General features: G+C 53.0%; 2 protein-coding genes across 5 annotated transcripts in view; one reads left to right on the top strand and one right to left on the bottom strand.

The window, feature by feature from the left end:
• The window catches only part of RPL38 (ribosomal protein L38), a 548,453-nt gene that overhangs the window by 310,274 nt on the left and 217,991 nt on the right, over positions 1-20,188 (bottom strand). The gene's annotated exons all lie outside the window — the stretch shown is intronic.
• Positions 1-20,188, top strand: part of SLC39A11 (solute carrier family 39 member 11) — a 213,338-nt gene that overhangs the window by 383 nt on the left and 192,767 nt on the right. For 2 of the 3 annotated variants that reach the window (XM_014601992.3, XM_014601993.3), the window contains exons 2-4: positions 1,721-1,854; positions 3,278-3,316; positions 15,915-16,073. In XM_014601992.3, the coding sequence (XP_014457478.1) occupies positions 1,747-1,854; positions 3,278-3,316; positions 15,915-16,073 (306 nt within the window). In that variant the 5' untranslated portion in view covers positions 1,721-1,746. Of the gene's footprint in view, positions 1-814; positions 906-1,720; positions 1,855-3,277; positions 3,317-15,914; positions 16,074-20,188 lie in introns of those variants that run through there. The other variant, XM_019494416.2, reaches the window with a different exon arrangement.

The raw sequence follows: 20,188 nt of genomic DNA on the forward strand, positions 1-20,188 counted from the left end.
TGGCAGAGGAGGAAGGGAAGCACACAGTGTCCTGGCCCCCTGGGAGACCGTGCAGAGCAGGGATGGGACTCCACAGCCATCTTCAACCCCACCGATAATCCCCCTCCCCACCAGGCACCCTCCTGGCACGGAGGGGCAGCGGGAATGGAGGGAAAGGATGGGCGTGAGAACGCCAAGGGCGGCCGTGGAGGCTGTGGGGCATGTCGTATCCCCAAGGGTCGGTGCTTTGGGGGATCCTCGGGGCACCCAGGAGGCTTAACGAAGCAGCCCGGGACCCGAGGGAGTGGGAGGACCTGTGTCCTCGAGGGCTACTCCTCGAAGGGACCGTGGGAGATTGTCGGGGCCAGTGCCCTGCGCCGGGCAGGACCGATAACTGGCGGTCAGGAGACCCCAGCGAGGTGACTGTCCAGTCTCCTCTGGAAGTTTTCCAGGGTAGGCGATTGCAGCACTGCTGGAGGGAGCTTATTCCCCAGGCTGGACATCCCGTGTGTTGGGTGGGCGACTAGGAGGGCTCAATCCCTGCTCTGCTCTGCTCGGGCAGCCGGGCTTTAAACAAGGGGACCTCAAGCCTATATTTCGTGCACCAGTTTGACAGAGATGAGTCCTTAAAATCGGCCTTCAGATTCCAGCCTTTGCAGCGAGGAAGGGGACTAGGGCAGAAAAAAAGGCAGCGTTTTGGCTAGTGTGTTACTGGGTGTTGAAGTCCAGAAGGCAGGAGGGTTTTGCACAGAGCTTTACTGATATTGCATGTTTCTGCCTGAAGATACATAGCAGCTTTTTCTTTTTTAGATGTCTTGATTGACATACAGCATCTCCCTTGGTGAATCCTTAGTATGCTGTGAGCATGATGGCAAGTTAACTAGGTATTCCTCAGATGCCAGGAGGAAACGTCAAGGCTCCTTTCCGTAGGTTATTGGAAGTTTTAGCAGTTCAGAAGTAGTCACGTAGTCTTAATATTGCTGCTTTAGTTCTCTGTCCGGTGTGACGCAAGTGTCTGTGAACAGTGTAATGAGTATAGTTGGTGCTCTGCACGGACGGCTGTGCGGTTCTCACTGGTGCAAGCACGCATGCATCTGCTGCACCCCAGAAGTGTGGTGACTGTGGGCTTGGGATTTCTGCTCGGAGTGAGGGACAGTGTGAATTAATTGTATTTCTCGTCTTCTCCCTTTTCCTAGTTGTTTGGTTGGGAGAACTGAGGGTTTCAAGGGGAACTACTGGGGGATGTAAGGATGTGCCAGCCTGTGTAGTTTCCCCGGAGGTTGGTTCTTGCTCACGGTGGTAGAGGGTGTCTTTGTTTCCCACCCCCCCGCATCCCAGAAAGAAAACTTGTTCTACCCGGATGGGTGTCCTCGGGCTCCCACCCGGAAACGGGGTCCTTGCAGGGTAGATCCCCACTGAAGCCAGGGGGGCTCTATGGAAAGGTTCATTGACACAAGGGAGCGGGGAACGACTTTCGGATTTAAACGTCACAAACTCCAGCAGGGTCCAGGCTGCCTGAGGTGGGAGCGGACCAGACGAGCTGCACTGCCAGTGGTCTTAAACTGGATTTGCAGTTGACTGTCCTCATGCCCAGGGCTCTGAAGGGAACATTAGGTGCCCAGCACCTATGAAAGCCAGGCCCAAAGCTCCTCCTGTTAATAAGGGGTAGGGGTCGTGTTCTTGATTTAAAGCCTACGTTGTGTTCGATGCCTTCTCTCCTGATACCCTGTGTCTCTTCCAGGCTGGTGAGCTCCGGGCGAGTTCAGGATGATCGCAGGCCTCAGTCCGGTGGTCCAGGCGCTGCTAGGAACCTTCTTGACTTGGGGGCTGACGGCAGCGGGCTCAGCGCTCGTCTTCGTGTTTTCCAGCGGCCAGGTGGGTACGGAGAGTCAGGTGGAAGCTTCTCCCTCCCTCCAGACAAAACTCTGAGGCCCCGGGTTTGCAGGGGAGGGGGATCTAGCTGTGTGGCCCCAGCGCCAGGCTGGGCAAACTCGCCCTGCGTGGACTTTTCAGCCACCTGCGCCCTCCTTGCTGTGACTGGAGCAAGCATTTATCCAGTGCTTGCAAATCCCATTTGCATCGACGTTGTGGCACAAAGTGCAGGCGAGGGGAAGGAATATTTGATTACAATGAGATGGTTTGCAGCGAGTTTCCCTTCTCAGGAAAAGGGAATGCCAGATGACAGGCCCTTCCTCAGCTGCTCTTCATCCTGGCGTAGCTGCAGCTGTGTCTGCTGCACATGGAGACAGCAAGTTGGCTCTTTCTTCCTGCTGGCCCAGCAGGACCCATGCAGCTCTGATTCGGGCACCGGCTCTGAGCTGGGTCGGACTAGCTGGTGCCAACAGCCTGAGAAAGAAAGAAGCCAGCTTGACTATCCAGCATTCACCCTGTAGGGATCCATCTTCTTTTGGTCTAAAATAGCCCCCATCTCCTTTGCTTCAGACAAAGCTGCAAAGGCACGATCTAGTCCCAGGCGTGTAGGAGGGAAGGGGCAGTCTGGAAGCTGGGATCTGTGTTCTTTGCTGCTGCCTTCGCTTCAGTGTCTTTTAATGTCTTTTGTTATGAACTTCAGTTAGTTTTTCTGGGGTGGAAGCAGCTGAAGTTGTGCTCAAGCCTGTCAGAGCTCCAAGCTGCCTTCTTTCGGTCTGCAGGCTGGTGCTGGTGTTGCTTTCAAGAGCTGGCCCCTCTTTCCTTCCCCACCTGGTTGCTTCTTACTGCCTTTTTTTTTTTTGGACGGCTTCTCCAGGAGTTTGTTCTCCAGGGAGCTCTCCAGTGCTACTGTTCATCCCCTTGGGGCTCGGGAAGACGGGTTGCTGCGTGATTGAACCAAGCAGGACTGAGCCCTGAATCATTGCCAGGCTGCCAAATCAGGGGGCTCCTGCTTTTGTTTGTAACCCAGAAGTCATGAATAACATTGCCAGAAGACCTGCTTAAATCCATCCTCTGCAGAGCAGCGTGGCAAAGCACAAGCTTGAGAGTTGCTGAAGGCAGACTGGGACTTAAGCACATGCGTGAAGTGCAGCCTTGGCTTGGGCTGGTGACCAGCCCTAGGATGCTGAGCTGAGATGCTGCAGACCCAGTTCAGTGTCCACAGGTGTCCTGTGTGACGTTGGGAATTCACTTAGTCACTCTGTGGCGCTCATCTGAACGTAGGATGCTCGGCTTTGAAAGAGAGCTGTGCCTAGCTGCCCCTGATATAGGGGAGCATAGGAGCATCTTGAAACTTAACCCCTGGAAAGCTGTTGGCCCCTTGTTCCATTTGCAGTTGGTAAATGAAGGGCTTTGTTTTACTTTTCAGAGGCGGATCCTAGATGGCAGCCTGGGCTTTGCGGCAGGGGTGAGTACAGGACGTCCTCATTCTGCTAATCAACTGCTACTGGCATCTCCTCCCAGTCCACCCCAAGTCTCGTTGTGTTGATGAAGCTTGCATGAGTGCCCAGGATCTCATTATAGTGGCGCAAAGCAGTGGCAAGTTATTTGAGCCCTGTTGTGTATCGGTGCCTCTGGGGGGAAAGCTGGGGATCGTGGGGGTGGCAGCCTGGTAGCAAGCTGCATTTTCCCACCTGCAGCGGGTTTGGCCCTTGAGTTTGAATCCCCCTTTGGATTTGCGTGTCTTGTCCCCTTCAGCTTTCTTATGCCAAGAAGGTGTAAGGACTTGAGTCTGCATCGCCACCTCTGAGCATCCTACTGAGTTCGGGCACGTGCAGTTATTCCTGTTGGCAGGAGTGAGGCCTCGATCCACAGGACTGTGCGGATGTAGTGTTTGTGAGGCCGAGCGTGTTCCTGCAAGGGAAGTGGTGGTTCAAGTGTTGCAATGGAGGGCTGCAGCTTCTGGCTCTAATTGCATCAGGGCTGGCTGGGAAAAGACCCCAGGGATCTATACATCTCTGAAGTCTTGCTGTCAAGATCCTGCTTGTCCTTTCAGGAGCCTGGGTGTGTGAGAGCTGCAGGGCAGGCAGGGTAGGAAGTTCCCTGGCTCTTGGTGGTTAGGGGACGTTTCTGCACTGTTTCCCGCTTGCTCTGGAGTGCGGCCGTGCAGCCAGGTATCCAGATTGTAGCCGTATTGGTCAAGTGCCAAAAGCAATCAGGACTCGTGGTAGAGTTGATATCTTTTATTAGACCAACTATAATTTTTTTTTTTTTTTTTTGCAAAAATCTAGTTGGTCCAATAAAAGGTATCGCCTCTACCATGAGTCCTAATTGCTGTGCAGCCAGATGACTTAGATCAACCTTTTGCACCTTACGTCTCACCAACCATTTGGTCAAAAAACCCTGGTCCCACCACGATAAAAACAAACCCCCACTTTTTCCCAAGAAGTGTATTTTTACGTTTACATGCATTTTAATATTATATGAATCATTGATGGAAATTTTTAAGGACATTAAAAGTCCCACCTACATGACCTTTGCGTCCCACTGGTTGAGAAACACTGACTTAGATAACGGTGGAGGTGCTGCCCAGTTTGCAAGGTACAGGGGGCACTGGGTAGCAAGCCGTGCTCGGGGCATTTTGGCCCCTGTCCCTGGGCTGCTGGCACAGGCAGTGGTGTGGAGATGCTGCGTTGCAGACAAAGGATTACATCTGTGCGCTCTCTCAGGCCAGCCCAGCGTTGTTCGGTGCCTTCTCGAGATGCGAGAGCTTGTGTTAGGGCACGCGGCAGAACGAGGGCACAGACGCCTGCAGTTCTAGTTTCAGTTGCAAGACTCCTGGTCATCCCACGTGTTTCTGGTAGGCGTGACCAGGTGCCTGGGATGGACTGTGGTTTAAAGGACTTGCAAAACACCCAGATCCTGTTTGACTTTGTATCCGGGTTGAGTAACCAGCACCTGGCATGCGGAAAATACCCATCTGTGCTCGAGAGGAGCTAGAAGCCTGTTCAGCCAGCAGCCAGGCAGCTCTGGCTTCTCTCCTTCGCCTGCAGCGCTCGATATGGTTGCCAGCAGCTGAAGTGGTGTGGGGAGTCAAATTCCTTGCTCTGCGCGTGTGGGCACAAGCCAGGGGTCTAAGGAAAACCAGGCTGTCTTATCCCTAGATGTGAGGGCTTGCTGCCGCGCGGGACATGCAAAGAATTTAAGTCACTATCTCGGCTGGTAAATTGAGGAAGGGCCCAAAGTTTTCTTAACTATACAGTTAGTCCGTTAAAAGGTATGAAACCTTTGCCTCATACATTTCCTGGACCATCGCAGCTACAGCAATGCTCCACCTTGGTAAATAAAGCAGGCAATGACTCATTGAAGTCCATCTCCCTGCCAGTGCTTTCCTGCTTCCTCTTCGATTGGGGTGTGAAGGAGCAGACCCGCTTCCAGCCAGGCTCGAGGGTCCGGGGCTGTGCTCAGGGCCAGACCCCAGCATGCAGCTGTTGTGCTGTGATAGCAATTGGGATCCTGTTTTATTAGGGCTGAAAAGCAGCTCTGACATCCAGTTTTTCCCTTGCTTATCGAACTCGTATACCCAGCAGACAGCACAGCATCCAGCTTGGGTCCCCTAGGACCATCTTAATCTTGAGGTCATCTTCAAAGGATGCTGGACCGTCTCCATGAAGCAGGGCTTGTTCGGGCTAGAAACAAACTGCATAATAGTAACAAGGAGGCCGCTTAATCATTGGGATAGCCTTTGAGCAGCCACCTCTGCCCGCTTTCAAATGATAGTGTTTTCCCCTAAAAGATCTGCTCTCAGGCAAAACGGCCCTAGGGCTTGCGTTTTTCCAGGAGGTCAGGGTAGATGATTACAGAGGTCCTTTTTCAGCTGTGGGCAGAGGTGGTTTATTTGCATTGCTAATGCAGTGCCTAAAAGCAAAAAGAGCTGCTATTGAGCCTGTGCAGCTGGGGTGCGCGGTGCCAGCCTGGCTACGAGCTGGGGGCACAGCGTCCTGACTTTACCATTGAGCTGAATGGGACCTGCAGGGATAGAGCAGTTGTTTGGAAGTCCAATGAAACCGGCTGTGATGGACTGTGTGGATGATGGCTGCTCTGTAGCACGATGGTTTTGGGAGCCGGTGCTCTGGCAATGATGCGTGAGGAAAGACTGGGGGGGAGCGGACCTGGCAGGTGATGCTGATTTTAGGAGGTGGCTCTTTCAGCCATGCCGGTGGTCTTGTTTCTGATCGGATGAAATGCTCGAGGCATGTGCCACCTTGGCTTTTGTGAGCGGCTGCGCTGTTCCTTACCACAGCAGGATCTTCTCTCCGCGGCAAAGGGCTTGCGTCTGACCTCCCTGGCTTGCAGTGCAAAGTTTTGATTTACGATGCTCTGGAGCCTGCGGTCTTGTGCGCAGATGTGCCAGCAGCCTCCTCCAGATGCTCTGAGGTTTGGCAGGGAGGTTGTGGCTGTACAGGAAACCTCCAGGTTGTGCCGGGGGGGATGCAGCCGTTCGAGAAACAGAGCAGGGGGTTTCTGAGCGTGGAGCTAATCATGGCTCTGGGGGGATCTCTACACTTTGTAAAGGCACTGGCCAGTTTCTTTGGTAGGAGGTGTGAGAAGGACGGTGCAATGATGGCATAATCTGCTTCTGATTAAAGTTGGATGTCGGGACCAGAACCGGGCGCAACTTAGTCTTTGGATATGGTCTTGGGGTGAAGCCAAACATTCATCCTGGCCCCTCTCTGCAAAAACTGCTCCAGATGTGTGTGTGTTGTAGAGAGAGACTTGGTTTTTGCTTGCAAACCATTTCCCTTTGAAGGCTCATTTTGGCCCAGGTCCTTCAAACCATCTTCTGTTGCACAGCTGTCTGTCTGCTGGAGACAGGCGTTGTTGATTGATGCCTCGGGGTAAATGGATCCTCTCCTGTCCTTGTTTTCTGGTGGGTGTGTTGGTGCTCCCCTGGCTCTGGGGTGGCAGGAGGCAGGTGTGGGGGTCAGAGGAGCTCTGGAGAGGGGGTGGGGCTTTTTGGAGCTTCGGCCTTTTGGGTGCCTTGCTTTTCGGGGCCGGGTTCTGCTCTGGGTGCATCCTCGCAGGGAGATGCCGGGGCAGGGTTTGGGGGAGCAGCAGGGTCCAGAGAGCTGGGAGCATTTTCCCTTGCAAAGTGCAGAGGAAACCCCTGCCATCTCATGGCAGCACCAAGTAAGGCTCTGCCTTGCGTGGCGCCTTCTCCGTGATTACTGGGGTCTGCTTTGTAGGGGCTGAGCATCACTTCTCCCGTTGAGAAGCCGAGGCAGGGACGTGCAGGCCTGCCTGGGCACGCAAGGAGTCCGTGGCAGAGTTGGGCACGTCCCGTCGTGCAAGGACAGCCCTTCTGGGGCGATAGATGCGGCTTCCTGGAATATGCAAAGAGCAAAATGGGGTGAAGGTGTGCATCTCTAGGGCTTCTCGCCATGCCTCTGAAGACGTTTCGAGGATTTGGGAAATGCTGCCGGAGCCTCGTGTCTTTGAGTCGACCTCCAGCTTGGGCGTGAAGCATCTGCCTCCCTTCTCTGGCCTTTGCAAAGTCACGAAGCACTGTGAAACAAGCTGTGTCCACACACTGAGGCATCTCTCCCGCGGACCCTGGACCCCGGGAGCCCAGCCAGTGCCGCTTGCTTGTCGGCGAGCCCTGCCCCGAGACCTTTGCTGTGGGTCGCAGTGCTCTGATTAACTGAAAGAAAAATATGTATTCAGTTCTCCGGCCCAGCCTGGCCCTGCTCTGAGTGACTGTCAGGTGAGCGACCAGAGGAACAGTGCAGAAAATGGGGTTTTTTCCTCTAGCAAGCTCTCTGGAGTGGTGTCCTTTCTATAGGTTATTTTCCCAGACTGTATTTCTATTTTTCACACCCCTGTGCAGAGTGTCGGGCTATTTGTACTTCCTTTTCCTCCCTAAAAAGATGTTTCTATGCGACACGGCCACGGTCTCGGGTTATTTGGGCTGTTGCACGTGCTCCCGTTTAAACTGCTGTCTCTTGTTCTGAAGCAGCGCTTGTTTGCGGAGAGCTTCACGCTCTTCCTCTCTCTGTTGAGGCTGGGAGCCCTGGGACTTGATCTCCTTTGCTCTCCGCCTCCGATAGCCTTCTTACAAAGTCTGGTTTCGATTGTGAAAAATGACAAAAAGCCCCTTTTCTGCAGCAAATTCTTTTGGTGATGCTGAAGCACTGAGCCAGTGGCTGTTAATTAGGCAGCTCTCTGCTGCCCTTCCCCTGCCCATCACTTGCCTGGCAAGGGTTGCCAACATCTCTGCTCTCAGCTGGTCTCTAGGGTCTGCCAAAGCTTCCTTGCCTGAGAGGTTTTTATCGCTGGGGGTAATGCCATGGAGCATATGAACGGGCAGCCACTCTGTGCCAGCTTCCTTTTTACCTTGAAAACCCAGAGATTCAGAGCGTCTGAAGTGGAGCTTAGGAGTATAGGATCCCTATTGACCCATGCTCCTCTCCGCCTTCTCTCTTCAGCCCTTGCCATGCCAGCTTTGCACTGGTAGAATAGTTTTGGGTCCTCTTGGCTCATGTTCCTGGTCTTTGGGTTCAAAGGAGCTATTTTAGGCACTGTACATGGCAGTTGTTCACAAGAGTTGCAGATCCCACGTTGGCGAGGCCTGAACCCCCTTGCAAAGGGTGCAAAGCCATGGTGCTTACGCTCTCAGACATTGCTAGTGATTTTGGATGCCTCTGTTTTTGTGCTCTTAGTTGAGACGTTAAAAGAGGGCTGATATTCAGAGGGTTGAGGGCTGGGTATTTCTGCAGCCCCTTATCACCACCTTGTTGAAAAGACCATCGCAGGGCCTGGATCAAAGATGGGCCGGGGGTATGGGTGCTAGCCTGGCATCTGGGAAGTACGAGCTCGGTGCAACACATGGCCGGCGTCTAGGGAAAGCGTGGGCTGCATGCTACTGTCACGTCAGCTCTCTTAGCAGAGGAGACCCCCCACCCCAGGGCACGTCTCCGTGGGCTCTCTGCACCTCGGGTCGTTACCTGCAAATTGTGCAGAAGGAAGTTAGCTATCTTGCAGAGGGTTGCATGTGAGATCTTCACCTTGGCACTGGGTCTTACTGGGTGGGAGGTGTAGATCCTTGATGTGGGATTTTGCTGAAATAAGACTAGTTAGGTTTTGATCAAACCCTTCTGCAGCGGTTCAGCTCCCAGGGCCTGACGCTGTGATGCGTTGTGCCCTCTCTGAAGCGTCTCCATCTTCCCGTCTCCCCTGTCCGAGCTGGGGTTGAGCTCCTTGGCAAAGTAGGAAACCAGAAGAGATGACTTTAAACAGCAGGAGACCTGGCCAGTCCCATGCAGGATGGATATGGCTGCAAAGCAGAGGCCACTTCTGAGACCGGTCATTGGCACTGGCGTACTGCTGAAGTCGGAGTCCTCCCTGCTAAGGAGTCTGGCTGAGGAAGTGAAATGGAAGACCAGACAGACTTCAATGGCTCCCTCAAGCTGGTGGGGCTCTCCTCCTGCTGTCTCCATCTAGGTTCGTGATTTTTTTCATCAGCTACAGCATAGGAAGAGTCATCATGTTCAAAGCCCATGCTCCGGTCTCATGTCAGCTTGCTGGCGGGGAGCAGAGACCGTGCCCGCTTGCGGAAAGGGTCTGGGTGGGTAAAGCTCTCCAAACTGAAATCTCTGAATTCATTTAATTCCCAGTGCCTTCTCGAGCATGCCCCATAGACCCAGCCAGCCTCTGCTTTCGGTTGCAAGCTTGTCTCCTGTTGCTCAGTCATCCTTGCCAGGGTCCTTTTCTGTTTTGGGCGGCCGTCCCACGTGCGGGCTGGCTGTCAAGATGTCGCGTGCTTGCTGCTTGGCAGGGCTTTGCTTGGGTCTGGACTGGCAGCAGGTCACCATCCCGGGCTTCTCTGTCTTGTTCTTCTGTGTTGGCTGAACAGCGCATGGACGGGTGTTTTCAGTAAGACACAGCAACATGAGGATCTCTGCGTTGATCCACGGTTGGGATATGTGAGGCTGGGTATTGGCAGATGAGCCGTGGGGAGAGCACAAAACAGCGGCGTAAGTCAGGTGCATGGTTTTTAACTTGCTCAGTGACCTGGGACCAGTCACTTCCCTCCAGCTTTGCTTCTCTTCAGGGTTGGTTGAGATTTGGGGTCTCCCAGTAGAGACTGTGGCGTACCATGGATAGATGCTGACTGTGGGTGGGGAGGAGGATTTGGTGCCTTTACTGTGAGGCTGCGCTGGACACGACCTCCCCCAAGGCCACGCCAGGGGTGGAGGAGCAGGACTTTTAGCTACAGCTGGTGCCAGTGGCAGGGGTGACCTCAAGATATGGCTGTAATGCAGGTAGGCATACCTATAGCGGAGCAATTATTAATTGAGCTCATGCAGGTAGCTGTTAATAGGATGTTGGTGTATACATCCAAGGCTGGTACAGCCCATGTTGGTGTCTTTGCTATATTGCTTGCACTGTGACCACTGACCGAGGTTGGGGGCTATGGCTAGATGCATTAGGATGCCACCTTCCTTCCCCGACTCGCCACATGGAGGGAGCACGGCTGGCAGAACACCTCCTTCTCTGGCCTCTTGTTCCTCGGCAATTGCTGCAAGTCCAGACCCATCCATCGCGGAGTGATAGAAACACTGCGTGACAGCGCGGGGGACTAACAAAGTTAGCCCTCCCAGCAGACGGGCAGAGAAGCCCAGTCGATGCACGAACTTCAGCGGAAAGCGGATTAGCATCGTATTCGGGGGAGGGCCGAATAGACACGCTGCCTGCGTGCGGCATGCAACGAGGTGGAAACCGCACTGACCCGAGTCTCCGAACGAAGTGAAGGTCCCGGTTGGGCGAGTTCTGGGGCCGGCAGACGAGTGTTGCTTTTCTCGGCTTCCTGGCAGGACGTCTCATCGGGTTTGTAGGCTGGACGTGTCTTGTGTGTGCTGAAAAAGATGGTCTCAAGCCACCTCACGAGGCTCCTTTCCTTCCCACTGCTAAAGACTGCAGCACTTAGCTGATACGACTGTTTTTTTTCCTCCTAGTTGCTTGCAAGGACCGGCTGGGCTGGAGGGAGGGTCCCTGTATTTGAGCAGAAGAGTCCTGGGACTTCCTTCCCATGTCGCTGTAAGGAAAGGTGGGGGCGATGGTGCCTTTCGGCGGGGCTCCCACACCATAGAGGCTACATAGGAGGCCTAAGGGGTTAAGTACCTTGTCTTTTAAAGCAAGCCATGCCAGTTGTTGGAGATCCAGCTGCACCCCCTTCACTTAGCAATGCAGGGTTGGCTTATGGCCCATGCTCTCTTACCCCTCATGTGCCAAAGTAGATGTTTTCCAGCTGTGTAAATGGTGTTTTTGGCACTTAACTTGGTTGCGATGCTATTCCGTGCACATTGTGGACGTAGGAGCATCCACGCAGCTCAGCAGGCTGCACAAGAGCTGGGCAGATGTGTTCCTGCAGAAGTGCATACACTAGGTACGTATGGGTCACACATTTCTGGTGGGCAAAAAGCCACGACTAGCAGGTGTGAGATGCGGCGGGGGCTGGAGAAGGGCTGACATAATGTCTCGCTTGTGGGACGATGGGTTGAGTGCTGTGCGAAGAAACGATGCAGGTTCAAAACCTCTTGTGTGGAGAAGGTAGGCCTTGAAACCCAGGTCTTCTGCTCCCCGGGCAGTGCTCTAACCACTCTGGGAGTGGGGCTTAAACAAGGAAGGCTTTTTCCTTCTGTTTTTCCCAAACTTGTGCTCAGGTAGGTGCATACACAGCCGGGATTTGCCCGTATTTGCTGAACGTGCGTGGTAGCCCCGTGGTTGCTTACGTGTCCATGCAGCATGGGTAACAGGATTGCAAACTGGGTGTAGAAACCAAAACTGCCCTTGGCATGACTGGAGACCTGCAACGTTGGTGCACAAAGGCTAATTGAACTCAACTTGTTGCCGTACATGTGACCCTTGGGTGCTTTGAAGTTGGGAGCACTTGATGGGCAACGGGAGCTGGGGGATGTGCAAACCGCGGCCCCCGTCTTCCTTGGGGAAGTGGTGCTTTACCGTAACACCTCGACCTATTTCTGCAGTGCTTTCCCCTCCCTGTTGCTCATGTTTCCATGTTGCTGGGGTTTTTTTTGAGGAGGTGGCATTTGAAAGATGAAGTTTGACAGCTGCATGTAAGTCTAACATGACAGCTCGCTTACTTCTGAGGCCCGGCGCACTCAGGTTTACGGGGTCCCGTGGGGACCGGTGTCTTCGGCAATAGGCTTCTCATTTCTTGCAAAAGAAGAGAGCTTTTTAAATGTAATCACACCCGGCTGTGCCGTGCTCCTCCAGACACGTGCTTTTGCTGGGAGAATAAGAGGAGGCGAAGCATTTGCTGCAGCCAGCCTGTGGCTCTGTCGACAGACCCGTTTCATGGGGCTTCGAGTGCGACTGCTTCATTGCCCATCGCTCCCAGTATGAGCAATGGGAAGTGGGGCTGTGTCTGGTCCTTGCTGGCCACCTCGTTCCTGCTGCTCCATCTAGTATTATCTCATGTGCAGAGGGACCTAGAAAGCCTCTTCCCATCTTGCTGTTAAAGGGCCTGTGTTTCGTGACCTCCCTCCTGTTGCTTGCACGCTTCATCCCAGGGTCGCCGAACAAGCCCTCTGTGCGAGACAGCACCCACCCTGCAACGAGAGACTGATTTTGGTCCCTCGTCTCCTCCAGCTGATTGAGGGAAGCGTGTTTGAGGGCAGCGATGCCCAACCAGAGATCCTTTTAAGGGTGCTGAATGCTTAATGCAATGCTGTGCTACTATAATTCGGAAGAGAAACCCAGAGATTTCACATAGAAACCCATCGCATTAAAACCATACTATTTTGATCCTTCGGAGTCTTTTGCAACAGAAACGTGGCTCTGCTATTTTCTATCTGCATTTTTTTGAGGGGTGTCGAGTCTATCAAGGGGTGCCTCGAGTCTGAAACGGTTGAGAACCGCTCCCTTGGACTAATATCTGTGTTGTGTTTTATTTCTGAAGGAGCTACATCTGGTTCATCCCAGGTGGGATATATCCCAGGGGGGTTGGTCACAAATGAGCGTCTCTGCGGAGTGGAACAGCTCCAGAAACAAGCAGCTAGGCAGATTTTATAGATATGTAATGAGGCCAGACCTGCGGAAAGCACTGTATTGGGCTGATTATTTTGAATTAATCCAGGCTTGTACATTGGACGCTGGGGAGGAGGTAAGCGGAGGCAATGAATACATTGGCAATTAATTGGTTTAATATGGATGTATTAATGCCACATATTGGCTGAGTATCTCTGGGATCTAGTGTTTCTCTCTCTCTTTCTTTTTGTTTCTGATTCTCTGTAATTTGGAGAATGCTCTGCTGGGATGATACGGCTTTTTAAAGCCAAATCTTGGCTTTGGGCTCCATTTTGCACCTAGGAAAGCAGCGGTCAGGGAAGGAATCGTAGGTAAAATGGGTACGTTTTTACCGTAACGGTGAGGAAATCTCGTCTTGCGGCTGTTACTTGGAGCCTGACTCTACAATCACCAAGGTCAAAGCCAACTGAAAACCTCCGTGCCCTCCAGCCCGCACAATTAGCAGTCTCGTGCTGCTGGTGGCAATGGCTGGTTGTGTAACCGGTCCATGTGGCAGGGGGTCCTGAGCACCCGTTGGTGGTTCAGGAGGTCGGTTGAGGAGGTTAGAAAGGGAAAGGAGCATATGGAGGGTGGGTGAGGGCAGCAAGAGAGCAGCACCCAGGTCCTTTCTTGCTGGGTACCACACCATTCAGGGCTGTGCGGGGAGGAGAAGACTGAGGACTGACTTTGCAGTAGCTCTTGGCCCAGTGCTGGGTCCCCTGCGTGCCTGTTCCTACCAGTGCCCGCGGATTAAGTGCATGGTCTCAAGACTGAAAAAAAGCCTTGCATTTATCCAGACCCAGCAGAAGCAGCATCCTCAGGTGCACCGTACAGCAGCCCCCAAGACAGCTAGTGCCTCTCGTTCCCAAAGCTTCTCATAGTTTCGGGGCATTGAAAATCATAGCAGCTGGTCAGCATCAGGGCCGGTAATACCACGGCACTTGCAGCGCTGCATGCTCCACGTGCTTGGCTTCCAGCATCGGCAGCCCTGAAACTTAGCTAATTAAACTTAACTAATTAAACTGAGCTTCCCTTCATTTTCAGCTTTTTAACAGCACCCCTTTGACAGCTGCTTCCCCTTGCAGATGAACGGGAGGCGGTGCGCTGCAGGTGCGGTTTGCATGCAGCGAACTGGAGGACAGCGTCGTCAGCGGGGCAGGATGACGCTGTGCACTGAAGCAACGGGTGCACTTCATACCGTATTTATGTGCATACCGCCCCCCCCCAAAAAAACCCAAAAAACAAAAACTGCACGCTGTTTTGGGAAGGCAGATTGAAAGGGAGGGGAGGAGAGGGAGGATTTTCTTTTTGACCAAACTGTTGAGAATCTGTTTGCTCATTTAAGACATACCCTCCAATTGTCACTTGCTAATTTTTGGGGGGGAGAAGAAGGAAGCGTGCAATCTGACTAAATAATAAAGTGTTTTTATGATGTAAGCACCAGGCAGCAAGTTGGGACCGGCCTTGTGTTGTGCGCTTAGGCGCCCATTGAGGAGCATCGTTTGCTTAAGTGGAGTACGCTCGAACCTCTTAAGCTGCGTTGTGCTCAACACACATTGAAACTGGCTTCCCTTGCAATTTTTTTTTTTTTTTTTTTTTCAAGCCTTCCTGATTTAATATCTTCAGGGCTGGAATCAGCTTGGCTTATGTTTAATTAAAATAAAGCCAAAGGTTTTACAAAATCTCGGAGCTAGTGGAAACATTGCCATGAATTATTAAAATAGCGAAAGCGTGGGGACACAGGCATTTCCTAGCAGTATTTGCAGTGTGAACCCTGCGGCATAAGATCATGTCGGTGTTGGCTCATCTGGTAGCAGGAGCTATAGCAAGACCTCGGGTGGAGCGGGGGCCAGGCGGTGAAACCGAGTCATCGGCTTTGGCTGGCTTTTCGGTGCGAGATGCAGAAAGGACCTGATCTGCATTACTGGGGATAGCAAACCTAGCTACCTTTTGTTTTTTGCTTGCATTCCTCATTTTAATAAGCTGAGATGCTGCTGGTAACAAGCTTGGGAGCTAGTGTATTAACTGTAAGGATTTCAGCCTAATGTCCTTTGGAAGCTTTCTCATATCTGTTTTGTGGGGAAAAATCAGCAAGGGGCTCCTCCGGTTTGCGAGGTGTTCGGTCTCGCATAATTGGCATTCCTAGTCCTGCCGACATGATGATCTGATATGAGGATGGGGCTTATTTCCCCTTGCTGCCCCTTGGAAGGATTATCACGGGCGCATTAAGCCTCTGGAGGATGATCCTACCAAGTGTGTGAGTCACTCTTCCTGGCTCGAGTCTGGTTCGGGGAAAACTGATGGCTGGGTAGGACTCCCACTTAATCCTGGCTTCGTTTTGTCTGTATACTTCAGTGATTAGCTCTGTAGGGAAGCCGGCTTTCACGTCATTGCTGGGTTTTTAATGGCCCGGCCACTTTTTTTGTTGCAAAGGTTTAAGACGCTGAAGCGTTTGTAGCCTGTGTGATGGCACATGCTGCTGGGGTGTGTCCGCAGCACGCCGTGGAGAGCCCTGCTTCTGCACTGTGGCCATCCAAAAAGCACTGGGGCTCACCGGGCCCTGCTCCACCGCCCGGTTCACGGCTCCAAGCAGACCTGAATTAGCAAAACGGTGTGTTACGGGAACCTGCCCTGTGGCCTTGAGCAGATCCAGGGGTAGGTGGGTGATGAGTTTGCTGAGCTGCGGAGGGTGAATTGCATCAGTGCAGGATGCTTCTTGCTCCCTTGGGCTCACCTGAGCTGTTAAGCAGTGAGGAGGGAAAGTCCGGTGGCCTTCAAGGGTTGCACCAAGGGGGGTAGTGCCTGCAGGGAGCTGGGGTTAATCGATGCCGTTTGCAACCATCGCTGGTGCAGAAGGAACAGCTCGTGAGGTTGGGAGCTGGGAGACCCGAGTCTCCCCATTGCAGGTGCCTGGATCATGGTCGGAGGGCTTTTCCATGGGATGTGCGTGCTAACTCTCCCCGCTCTCCATCCCTCAGGTCATGCTCGCTGCGTCTTACTGGTCGCTCCTGGCGCCTGCCATCGAAATGGTCGAGGAAGCCGGGAATTTCGGGGCTTTCGCTTTCATCCCCGTGGCCGTGGGCTTCACCCTGGGAGCAGCTTTCGTCTACTTTGCCGACCTCCTCCTCCCCGTGCTGGTGAGTACGTGCCTGGCGCTCTGCTTTCTGCTGCCGCGTGGTCTCTGGGGTTCACGTGCCCCCTGTAGCCTCCTTGCAGCTGGACAGGCCTGCGAGGAGGTGGCACGTTGCTTTTGAGTCTCTGCCCTGCCCAAGGGGAAGGCCGGTCTCCGTGCTGGCGGGGCAGTGTGCCTGGTGTCCATCCCTGGCTCTGTTTCTCCATCCCTTCCTGTGGAAGTGCTGAGGCACTTGGCATGACCTAAAGCAGGCCCCGCACCTCTGAAACTCTTTTTACTTTTCCTCATTTCAAGATTTGAAAAAGGAAGTTACCCAATAATCCCAAGAGAGCATTGGCATTTCCAGGAAAGGAGCATTTACAATCCCCAGAATATATTTTTTAATGCAGGCTGGAGGCTTTTCTAATAGCAAGGGATTCGTGCTGGGAAATCCTGCAGCTGCTTCTGTGGGAGATTGTACTGAACTATCACCGTGGGCCTTTTTGGTTATTGAAGTCTATGAACCTGAGAAAGTATGACATATAATAACTATGAAAACCTGGGTGGGGAGAGCGGTGTCTATACCGCCGGCCTGGGCATGTCGTGGTACCTGGGATTCAGCCATGCATTAGCAAACCAGCCAGGGTAGCTCCCTCTTCACTGATGCTCCAGGGACCTTTGCCGTCCACACCCAGCCAGCTTGTGTGCAGAAACCATTTTAAAACCAACCATCCCTTGCCTGTGCTGCCCTTTGCGATCGTCGCCTCCACCGAAGGGGCCCCTTGGCTCTGTTTGGTCAGCTGCGGCAGCTCGTGTTTCCCAACAGAAAGCAAACAGTTGCACAGCGCAGTGTGGGAGCACCCCAGCTAGCACGGGTTTTGCAATGGGAGCGTGGGCGTTTGGGGTTGCATGGGACATGAGGGGTAAGAGAGACTGCAGGAGGAGGGGAGGATATGGGGCACAGTGATGGTCCGTGTGGAGGTCCCTCTCTATTTGGTCTGCCCACCTACTGGGACTGGCGCGTGGATGAGCATTGTAGCACGTGGCCGCGCAGGGCTGTCTTGCTGGCTCTCAGCAGGCTGAATGGCATTCGTGTTTCCAAACAGCATGGGGTGAAGCTGGGAGATGCAGTGCCCCGCCGGGTTAATCCACCTGACGCCGCTGAATGCTTGTTTCAAAGCTGTGCTTTTGCCCCAAAAAAGGGAGAAAAATCCCGGCTGACTTCCTAGCGTTGCTTCAAACTCTCCCCTTTGTCGTGAGCTCCTGCTTTTTAAACCCAATTAAAATAACAACAGGAGATTAACTGCGCTTTGGCTTGTAAACAGCATGTTTTCCAGCTCCACTCAGCACCGCGCTTCCCGTGCTACAGGAAGGCTGGCAGGTCCTTCCCTGCTCTTGCTTCAGGATGCTGCGGTGGGCTTTGCAGTTGTAGTTGCAGCCCACCACATCCTTTTCTTGCTTCAGGATGCTACTCTGGCACGGTGACTAGCAGCAACTCTGCAAGGGTCTGGAGAGAGCAACTCCCTCTGCAATGAAAGGCTATAGGAGAGGCCTTTCTGCTTTAATCCCCTTCTGCGAGCTGGGGGAATGAAGTGCCCCCTCCATCAAAGCCTGAGACCGCAGCTGATGTGCTGCGTTTTTCTTGAGCTGGGGGTCTCTGCATTTGCATTGCGGTAACCCCGGGAGCCCCCTTGTTTGTACAGCACATGGCGCAGAACAAAGATTGATCCAAAGACCAGCTGATGGACGTGATGATATGGCCCCATGTCCTCTCTCTTGCGGAGAGTCGGGTGCAGCAGAGACTGAGTGGGGTGTGGAGGACGTGAGAGAAGGAGCTTGGAAGTGACCCAGTTAAACGCGTGCAATTTTGGATATTTTGCTTGACAAGTGTCATAGGCTGGCTTCTTCCCTGGGGAAACTGTTGGCTGCAGCCACTTTGCATAGGGGTGCATTTGGCTCCGTGTCCCCCTCTCTCCCATTTCTGGGCTCGGCGCTCTCCCACCAAGTGCTTTGCTGACTGCCGCTCAAGCACCCCCAGCTACTGCTTGCTCGCTTTAAATCTATCCCGTCTTTGATTCCCCCCCTGCACCCCTCCTGCAGATTGGCTTGAAAAGAAGATCCAAGAAAAAAAGCAATGCACTTTCACAATGAAGATGCTAATGGACCAGAGGCCTGTGGGAATTTGGGGGAGGGGGGTGTTAACACGCAAGCGTTTTTGCTGAGACGAGATGAAAATAAGGATTTTTTAATGGGCTGTTCTTCATGTGAAGAGGGCAGTGCTTTGATGTGCCGGACACTCTGCTTTGGTGTATAGCAACGGGTAGTCTAAACTTCGAATGACTTCTTGATTTGGTGCCTGTGATCTCTTTTTTTCCCGCTGATGGAGAGAGGAGGAATTTCTCTCTCTCGCTTGCTCATTTGCCGGCTGTTCAAAGAGGACGGGTATGATTATTAATGATACATACGAAAGCATTTGCTCAACAATGGAGCTTTGTAGGGGTTTTGAAATCCTCGGAGACAAAATTGGCTAATGATGCTGAACAGTTTAAGTCATTAAGTTCGTCACAAAGGGAAAAAATCTAATCCGTTGGATTTTTAGCTTTAACTGTTTCCGACTTGAGAGCCTTTTAAAATGTTCGCCGTCAACTAATAAGGAAATGTGGAGTGTGAGAGACTCTGGGTTGCGTTTGCATTGAGCGCAGCAGGCGATGGCCTTGCAAGCGAACTGCGAAAGCCGCTGTCGCGGGAGCAGGGAGACCCAGCGGCATGGCGATGGCTCCTCTGGGCTGGATGGTTGCAGGTGAATGAAGGTGCCTTGAGATCCAGGCTAGCCTTGGTCTTGGCTAGCACCTCCCCATCCCATTGTCCATGGGGTGTTGGCTTTCCCAGGTGAAGAAGTTCATTGCAGCGTCCAACTTCTCTTGCTAACGTGGGCCCATCGCTCCTCATCCAGGAATCCCACGTTCTTCTACGAGCCAACTTCTTTATGCAACAAACACACTGCCAGCACCCATCGCTGCTTCTTACTTCCTTTAATGAGAGAGATGGAGAGGGCATGGGGCTAGGGACCACGATGCCAAGGCCAGGGTTTGACTGGTTTCAAGTCTCCGTGCCTCAGTTTCCCTAGCTCCCTGCCTTGGGGAAGTTTTGTCTGTGAAGGGAGAAGAGCGAGTGGAGAAAGCAGCCCCAAATGCAGATATCTGTATTGCGCCGGTGTCTAAAAGCCCCAGCTGGAATACCCTCTATTGTGTAAGACATCACCTGCCCACACGAGAAGCAACCCGTGACCTGAAGGGTTTGCAGAACCATTTGAGGTCTGGCTTTAATGCTCCGTCCGCCGGCCCGTACCAGCCGTGCCGGTGCGCCGACTATGCCTCCTTCAAGCAGGGACCCTTTTGGAAGGGCTCCAACCAGCACCTGCTGTCAGCAAACAGCTCTAATGTTCTCTCTCTTTGCAGAAGCAGCAATCAACAAGCCTTTCAGGCGGATGGCCCAGTTTTCGCTGCGCGATGCTTTTTTGTCTCGAAGCATAATAGGGGCTGCTCAGGGAAGCAGGGAAAAGGGAGAGGTGTCTGTTTCTGATTGTTATTCTAACCACACTGGCTTTGAGGGGAAAAAAAACAACCCAAGACGCTGAGCTAGATAAATATGCTGGTAGGCAGGATGCCGACGCACATCAGACTGCCCCGAAAGAATCATCGAGCCTTGCGAAGAGAATCGCCTCCGAGCTCCGTAGCGGAGCCTGAGCACGTCCTAGCACCCAACCAGCAAAACGTCTCGTGGCTTTCCCATCTCTTTCATGTTTCCAGTAATAAACCCATGTATGGAAATGCTTTCCGATTGCACTTACTGGAGAGCTGTCAGAGCCTCGCGGCACAGGGTTCCCATTCTGCTTCCCTATCTTTGAACCGTAGCCTTCAGGCTGAACGAATGTTTTCTCAACTCCCTTTTCACTGGGAATGAGAGTCTGTAGTGAGGAGCTTGCAATCGGTATGCAAGGAAACTGGAGGGGAAAGCACGATGGTGACAAGGGTCAGCCTTTGGGGGGAAAGTTGAAGGCCCCAGGTCTGTTTAATTTGAAGGGAGGGAGATTAAAGCAGTGGGGACATGATAGGAGTTTTCCAGCAGTTGAAAGAAGAC

The sequence above is a fragment of the Alligator mississippiensis genome, chromosome 8 (assembly GCF_030867095.1).
Source record: "Alligator mississippiensis isolate rAllMis1 chromosome 8, rAllMis1, whole genome shotgun sequence".
Lineage (NCBI taxonomy): Eukaryota > Metazoa > Chordata > Crocodylia > Alligatoridae > Alligator > Alligator mississippiensis.